General features: G+C 36.2%; 1 protein-coding gene across 3 annotated transcripts; it reads left to right on the top strand.

The window, feature by feature from the left end:
- The first annotated feature begins 1589 nt into the window (after nucleotides 1–1589).
- On the top strand, nucleotides 1590–6549 carry LOC112144589 (rano class II histocompatibility antigen, A beta chain). Of its 3 annotated transcripts, none has more exons than XM_024269178.2 (5): nucleotides 1590–2477; nucleotides 3076–3366; nucleotides 5436–5705; nucleotides 5792–5921; nucleotides 6122–6549. In XM_024269178.2, exons 1-4 carry the CDS (start codon nucleotides 2288–2290, stop codon nucleotides 5917–5919), a joined length of 879 nt encoding a protein of 292 aa, XP_024124946.1. In that variant the 5' UTR covers nucleotides 1590–2287; the 3' UTR covers nucleotides 5920–5921; nucleotides 6122–6549. The 3 variants fall into 3 exon arrangements, with proteins under 3 accessions (XP_024124946.1, XP_024124947.1, XP_036067675.1); XM_024269179.2 differs by having other exon boundaries at nucleotides 1591–2477; nucleotides 6164–6549; XM_036211782.1 differs by having other exon boundaries at nucleotides 1591–2477; nucleotides 5792–6549.
- The last annotated feature ends 1394 nt before the right edge of the window (nucleotides 6550–7943 follow it).

Below are 7943 nucleotides of genomic sequence, written 5' to 3'. Positions count from 1 at the left end.
GAGGCCCTCAGCTGATTAACCAACCAGACAATTATCAGACAGGTTTAATTCAATTCATGCCAGGCCCAATAAAAAAAGTTTTCCTTTAATTTTTGTGAGCAGTATATTTAGACTACAGCATAGTCTTTAGCCTGTGCTCACACAAAGTTAATCATAGATAGATAGATAGATGGGCTTTATCCCGGACTCGTAGTCCAATAGGTGAAACAGGATAATGAGCAATAGTTAGTACACGTACAGTGCCAAGACTACACACCAAATCAGAAACAACCACCATTATTTCTTACTGTCTGTGGTCTGTAAGTCAGAATGGTTGAAATCTATCTGCAATGGGATCACCAAGTTCAAGAGTTTTTCATTTGTGGGTGAGATTCATAGAAACTAGATTTAAAAACAGAACTGTGGTCTGGTAAAAAGCATCATTCCTGTAGATTTTTTAATTCCAAAGTTCGCATCAGAGTTCAGAGTAAAAGAGATTGCGTCTTCAACATTCCTCCTTTGTCAGTAAGTAAACTAGAGTGGCTCCACAGTTGCAGGAATCTGCCATTCTTTATATTCCAATAATAGAAGACTTGTCCAAACTAGTCCAAATGCAATGACTCAACTTCCAGACAATGTCACCTGAATAAATGAGAGCCTTCTATGACAAAATCCAGCACATGTTGCTCAAATGTTTTCATTAAAACTGAAGTTAGGGCCACTGGGTGATAGTCCATAAGAGATTTAACAGGTGTCTTCTTAGGCGCTGATTTTATGACAGACTTTTCCAAACTAAATGGACCAGGGCAGTACCTAAATGATGTTCTATTAACTAAAGCAGGAGCTAGTTGCTCAGAACACAATTTAAAGACACGGCTTGCTTCACCATTATACCCTGTTCAGTAACAGTAAACCCATTTAAAGATGTATTAGATATAAAAAAAAATGTATGTTTTTCTTTCTGAGATGCTAAGAAAAAAACTATGTAGCTTTAATGCTGCTATTGATGTTTAGATCATGTTTGCACCTGCTTGGTGGTGCTCAGTTCAGTTGAGACCAGACTTCATTCATTTTAGCCTGCAGCGCCACCATGTGGAGGCCTGAAGGATAACCTCCTGCCCCCTCAGATTCATTATTTTCGGTCCATGTTTTGTTTCAAGAGTCCTTATACATGTTTATTTGCTGATTTTTTTTTTTTTTTTTTTTTTTAATTTTAACGTCCTGTTAACATACAAGTGGTTTTATTATTTAGCATTTAGAGATGTCAATAAAGATTCTTGACTATTTAATGGAAGATGTCCTACTAAAACAATTGATAGTGACTTCTGGTGGACCAAAGGGGAATTACATAAATAAAGCTTCAGAAACCTTAAATTCAGTGAGATATTGTTCAACATTTTGGTGCTTTAATTACTTTTTTAAGAAAATAATAAACGTATTTTTGCCTTGATTGCTATATTTTCCTAAATTTAAACAAGTCTTACTCAACACACTTCTCAATGAATAGTTGTTTATTATAAAATAAACATTAAAGCATACATTGAGGTCATTTGTTTTTTATTATCAACTAAAAATATGTTTTACAGAATTTTTAATTGTAATTGCTGGTGTTTTGTTAAATTAAAGACCATTAAATTAATGTAATTTTTTTGCTCTCTCGTGTAAATCATTTTTGCATTACCAGAAAGATATTTAAAAATAACTGTTATGCTTTTTTGTTGATTTTTTTAATAAAAAAATAAAAAAAGTATACATTTTCCAGGACTGCATGTACTATCATTTTCTTGAATTCATGAAAGAACAGAACAGTCAAAACTAATGAAGTTGCACAATTCTAAAAATAATTTAAACCAATTAACCCATCGTTGATACTTCTGCTTTTTCTACTATTGTTGAATTTATCCATACTTAAAGTAAGAGGAAATGAACTGGTTTTTGCAAATGGAGAAATATTTAAGCTCATAGCATAATAATGTTATAGTGTTGTATAATTTTAAAATAAAAGGACATTCTTTTGGCAAAAAAAGCAAAAAAATTAGATATCATTAGGTGACTCTAAAAAAATATTTTTTCCAAATTAATTTTATTTAGTGAAATGTACTGTCTTTTAGAGAACAAACATGTTTGTTACACAAAATAGTTTCATCTGCAATAATAACAGCTTCTGATAATCAGTATAAAATACCTCTCCGGAGGAAAAAAAAAAGATGGAGGCGGGCGAGAAATGAACCTCCTCCTTTCAGTGGACTGCACAAACTTCCTCATTTCTGCAGCATTTAGATGATCCTAAAGCTGCGGACATTTCCAGATGAACATTTTTTCCTTTTACAGAAATGTTCTAAACAGTTTAAAAAGAAGAATAGATGATCATTTGTTAGTAGGAGGAAGTTCTCATATTGCAAATTGCTCTGTGCACTTCAACTTCAGACTGATTCAAACCAACATGGACAGACTTAAGGTTTTGCTCTTTCTGTGTTGCTTACTTCCATCTGAGGCAGGTAGGTGAATTTGTTGTACTTTTGTAGAGAAAATTAACCATGTAAACTCTTGTTTTATAGAAAGTGTTTTGTGAAAGTAAAAGCTCGGTTTTTGTGCTGATACGGCAGCTTGAGCAGCTCTTCATGTTACATTTGACTGAAGTTTTTCTTTCTCACAAAACATCACCAATATAATCTCTATTTGTTTTATTTCACTGTTAGAGGCTTGTTTAGTTATCTAATTATATCTTACCTGCTTCCCTCTGTTTGCTATTTAGTTCAGTTTTTTATACTTAGAAGTTCCAAACAAGTTGATGGTTTGAATTTTTCTTTTTCTTTTACATTTTGAATGACTGAATGCAATCAAAACAATGACATCGTAGCATCTAAGTATGCTTTTTAGACCAATAAGGTGAAATGTAACAATTTTTCATGGCATACTGGTTTAAAAAAAAACAGTTGAGGAAGTAAGTAGCGTGGCTCCAAACAAACAAAGGTCTATTTTCAGTTGTGGTGCCACAATGAGGCCTTTTCCCTTTTAGACTTAGTGTAAAGACATGGACCCATATTTAGACATTCATTTAAACACAGAAAATGTTTCAACACTTCTGTCTTTCAGATGACTCCAAGGATCAGCATGAATACTTCATGTTCTCTGACTTCTGGTGTTATATACCATCCAGAAACCCAGAGGAGGTGCAGTATCTGATCGACTGGTATTTCAACATGGAGTTTACCATGCAGTACAACAGCTCTGCTGGGGGGTGGACGGGCTTCACTCCAGCTGGATTCATCACAGCAGCTGCATTCAATGCAGACAAACACGACGCTTTCCAGAGAGTGTTGGAGAGAAAACTTGTGTGTCAAAGAAGTGTTGGCATGGCTTACAATGGAACAGAGGGGGCAACAGGTACATTTGCAAAGATCTTTTTTTTCTTTTTTCAAAATGTATATAATGATTATTTTCCCTTTTTTAGTCTCGGGCATCACTAACTAGTTCATTACGGGGTTAGAAAAACTCAAATGACGACTGTGAAAGGTTTTTATCATTTTTTATCTAAAAAGTCAGATCTGTGCGAAGTTCTTTTTGTCACGCAGCTGCTTTAGTTTCTGCGCCTCGCCCACCTTGACCTGTGATTTTAGACATGTTTTCACCCATTTCTCTCCCTGATCTAGTCAGATTAGTGGGCACAATGAAGTCCTCCTCCTGCTAACACCTTTGCTCAAAGATGTCTTCCAGTCCATTGGTCTCTGCGTCCTGTCAATAATTAACTCATCCCTACTGTATGGTCAAGTGCCTGATTACGTTAAGGAAGCTGTCATCTTTTGTCACTTTGAAAAAAACCTGTGCTTGACCCTTCCCTCTTGAGCAGTTACAGACCTATCTTTAATCTTTTATTTATTTTCAAGATCTTAGAAAAAGTTGTTGCTTGATGAGTTTCAGTCAGGTTTTAAACTGGTTCATCCCCTTTCTCACTGGAAGATCTTTTTCCATGTCTCCTCTAAGTTTAAGATCCCTCTAATCTGGTGTGCAACAAGGCTCTGTTTTGGGACCTTTACCGTTCATTTTATATCTGCTGCCTTTGCAGCCTATTTTAAGCTCTTTAAATGACATTTCTTATCACTTTTATGCTGATGATATTCAGGTTTATGTATCTTTTAAACCTCAGGGTGTTTTTAAAATACAGATTTTACGCAGGTGTCCAGATTCGGTCAAGACTTGAATGAACGACAACTTTCTCCAACAAAATGAAGCTAAAACTGAGGTCTTCATTAATTTCCATTTTATTTATTTCTCTTGGACAATGCACATTAAATTAGCCCAGCGGCTATTATTCGTCTGTTATCCACAGACAGATGCTAAAAGTTACTATGATAAACATAATAGTAAAGTTCATACTAAGTAGGAGAGGCATATTAAAATGCAATGGAAATGTTAAGGACAGTTCTGTCCCGCTGTTCACCTTTATCTCAGGCGCCTTTCCCCACCCCCGCCTGCAAGCGCCTGGTCTCGTCAACGATCCAGGCGAGGTGCAAGTGATCTCAAACACACATTTACTGGAGCTGGATGTCATGATGTGGGACATGGGACTTGAATGATTTGACCTATCACAAAATTCAAATGTAATGTTTTTTAAGAATGAAACAAGTTTATTCTGATTTGTCAAAAAGTTGACAATGACAAACAGAATGCACTTTTAAAGCCCCATTTATAGAGGTCAACAAACAAAAAAAGTTGATTTAGGGTTTGGTTACCCTTTAAATCTGTGCTGGTTTGAATCTGGGGTTCTGGCTTGTTTGGGATACACAGCAAAAACTGGTCCCTTGGGAAAACTGAAAAAAAAAATTCTCTTAGAGTTTGAAACATTTTCCTTAAATAAGCACAAAAAAGGGCCAATGGGGTAAGAAAAATGTTCTTGTCAATAATTCTCAGTTTGAGAAAAAAAATTCTAGTCACTAAGACAAATTCTTAATGAGATTGTTTGTCTACATTTCTTGAAACAAGGGTGTTTTTCCTTTCTTGAGATTCAATGTTTCAGTATAAACTCAGATTAGAGATGGGGGGGCAGGGCCTAGATAATGATGGTAGTTAAAGGTCACACCAAAGCGTCGTTTTTGGTGAGGAACAAGGTGTGGGAGCGCCAGTGAAACTGTCTAACCATCCATGAATTTAAAAGTGAAAATATGGTTGTGATTTGTTTCAAGGATGGGTGCTTTAGCTGTTGGTTCAGAATGAAAGTATAATGAAAGTGTAAAGCGCCAAAATTCCTGGAAGTGACTAAGATCTCTGTTACTTTTATTTAGTATTATGTGAACTGTCCATGAGAAATAAAAAAAAAAATGAATGTATTGAAACTTTCTTGTGTAATAAGAGTTTGTCCTTTTGCACGGAGAATTATATTTTCCTTGTAAAAAAAAAAATGTAAACTTCTAAAAGTTTGCCTGAAGGATGCTAACTGACCGTCTTTGTTATTTCAGTTGAACCCAGTGTAAGTCTCCAGGTATTTGAGGACGATAACTCCATGCTCGAGTGCAGCGCTCTGGATTTCTACCCCAAAGACATCATGCTGACGTGGTTCTCCAACGGACAGGAAGTGACTGAAGGTGTGACTTTTAGTGAAGTGTTGCCAAACGGAGATTGGACCTATCAGGCTCACACATACCTGACGTTAACACCTGGACACCAGGACCACATCAGCTGCATGGTGGAGCACGCCAGCCTCAAAGAGCCCAAGATTTACAACTGGGGTAAGGTCAAGCTAAAGCCATAAACACTGCTTCAAAGAAATCCTAAAAACTGTTCATGACTCAAATGTTTATTCGTGTCTTTTCAGACCCGTCAATGAACCAAGCCGATCGCAATTATATCATCGGTGGAGTCTGTGCTTTGCTACTAGAAGCAGTGTTTTTGTGTCTGGGAGTGATCTACTACAAACGGAAATATAATTCCTTTACTGTTTAAAGGTAAATATATTTATAATATTTAAAATTAAAACTGTAATAGAATCCATATAAACTACCTCAGTGTCTGACACCCTCCAAACGGAAGAAAAAGTTCAAAAACAAAACATTGTTTTCACTTGAAGGACTTAAAAAAATAATCAAGTCAAGAAATCTAAAAATTCCTTTATAAAAAGAATGTTTTTATAAACAAATCTCCCAAGGAGATCTGTCTCACGCTCCAGGCAACCATCCTCACCCTGCAGGGAGTCTAGCAGAGAGTGAGACGGGGGCTGCCCACCCACACCCAGGAGTAGAACGCCCATGAGAAGTGGGGTAAAAATGGGCCAACCAGGCTCCCCCAGTGCTGGAATTCTGAAGAGGACAAGGACTAGATCCAGCACCACAGGGACACAGATCCGCGGCTCATGATCTTGTCAGAGAACTCGGGGATCCGGGGCTCCCAGGCCCAGGAAGCCAGCACCCAGGGGACAAGGCCACCGCCGCTGAGGGCCCTGGTTCCCCCCACCATGGATGGGGAAGGGGGCAGAAGATCAGTGGCCCCTCCTTCTTTGTATAATGTGTGTGTTGAAGTGTATGCTGTAGTAGGGTGAGGGATTTGTTTAATAAAATCATAACTTTTTTTCTTTTCATAAGTATGTTAAAAAACTTTATTTGGCTTATTGCACTAATAAATGTCTTACTAACACCCAGTAAACAATTAATAATGTTAGTTAATAAAGCTTGTTAAGTAATCTTATTAAGTGTTACTAGATTATCAATATGGCAGTTATTGATTTTTTATTGCAGAGGAACAAAATTGCAAAAGAAAATTATAAATTCTTAACAAAATCTTTCTTCTTTAGGTATCATTGTTAGAACTGTATACAAATGTTTCAAGTCTAAGGAACTGAACCAGTTTTTCACAAAATACAAACTGATTTCAATAAACGTTAAAAAAATTACTTTTCACAAAAACATTTTTCAATAAAGATCAAATTTATTTGCTGGAAGTAAGTAAGAATAAAGGAAAATCAATTCAACGATACATGATTCTAGGCTTAGGTTTAGTCATGTTGTGTTTTTTTCCGTCGGTCTCACTAGATTCAGATTAATCCTCCACAGCTGTCTTCATTTAGTTAATCAACCTCAGTGCATTCAAGTGTCTGGTTTTCAGTTCCTCAGTGTGAGGGCGTCGCCTCTGTTCAGTCACCAGGTTTGGGGCGCCACGTTTTTTTTTTTGTTGTTGTTTTGGTTAATTTATTAAATGGTTTAAGTTCTTCTCACCAAGTGTTTGGGTCTTTCACCACAATCCCTGACATAAATGTAGAAAATAGGTGTTAGTTGATTCATTACCACTTTAAAAAAATGATCGAGATAGGGATTAGTGACCTATGTGGTAGTCATGATAAAACTCTACAAGTTATTTTACCAGATTAAAAAATGTATTACTAGTTTTTTATTTTGTCAAGAATTTTAGAGACTGCCATTAAAGTATTCACCTTGACTAAAATTCACACAATGACTTTTACTTTGCAAAATAAACTAAAAAGCTGAAATCGATTTATAATCATTTTATAAACAACGATGAGAAACTTCTGGTTGATTTAAATGCTGTACAATAGTTTTTAACAAATCACATATTTATAATCAACAGTTTGTGTGTTTATTCTTGAACACATAAAAATGTCAGGAAAAAAAGCTAATTTTCAGGGTTTCCAGAGTCATTTTTGGTCAGAGTCTTCACCCCCTGATCATGTGACAGTGCAACAATAGCAGCTACAATTATGATATAAAGGGTCAAGTTAATTCAGGAAGCAGATATCACAAGAGAATCATACGGAAAGGAAGAAGAGAGCCTCTTCCTTTCAACGGACTGCACAAACTTCCCCATTCTCACAGTTTTTGCATGACTGATGTTGTGGGGAGTTTAAATGAGCACTTTTCAGGTTTTTGAGGGAACAATAGATTAGTGTTTGAGGCTGGGAGGAAGACTGATCTGAGCTCCACTCCAACATGGACAGGTTTAGACTCTTGCTCTTTCTC

Source organism: Oryzias melastigma, linkage group LG5 (genome assembly GCF_002922805.2).
Source record: "Oryzias melastigma strain HK-1 linkage group LG5, ASM292280v2, whole genome shotgun sequence".
NCBI classification, from domain to species: Eukaryota; Metazoa; Chordata; class Actinopteri; order Beloniformes; family Adrianichthyidae; genus Oryzias; species Oryzias melastigma.
Note: the sequence above shows the minus strand (reverse complement) of the source record. Positions and strands in the feature narration are given on the sequence as shown.

Bases quoted from the DNA above. Each gene is read 5' to 3' on its own strand.
- LOC112144589 (XM_024269178.2), top strand. From the start codon at position 2,288: ATGAACATTTTTTCCTTTTACAGAAATGTTCTAAACAGTTTAAAAAGA. The intron at 2,478-3,075 runs GTAGGTGAATTT...TCTGTCTTTCAG, and splicing joins CTTACTTCCATCTGAGGCAG to ATGACTCCAAGGATCAGCAT. The intron at 3,367-5,435 runs GTACATTTGCAA...TTGTTATTTCAG, and splicing joins TGGAACAGAGGGGGCAACAG to TTGAACCCAGTGTAAGTCTC.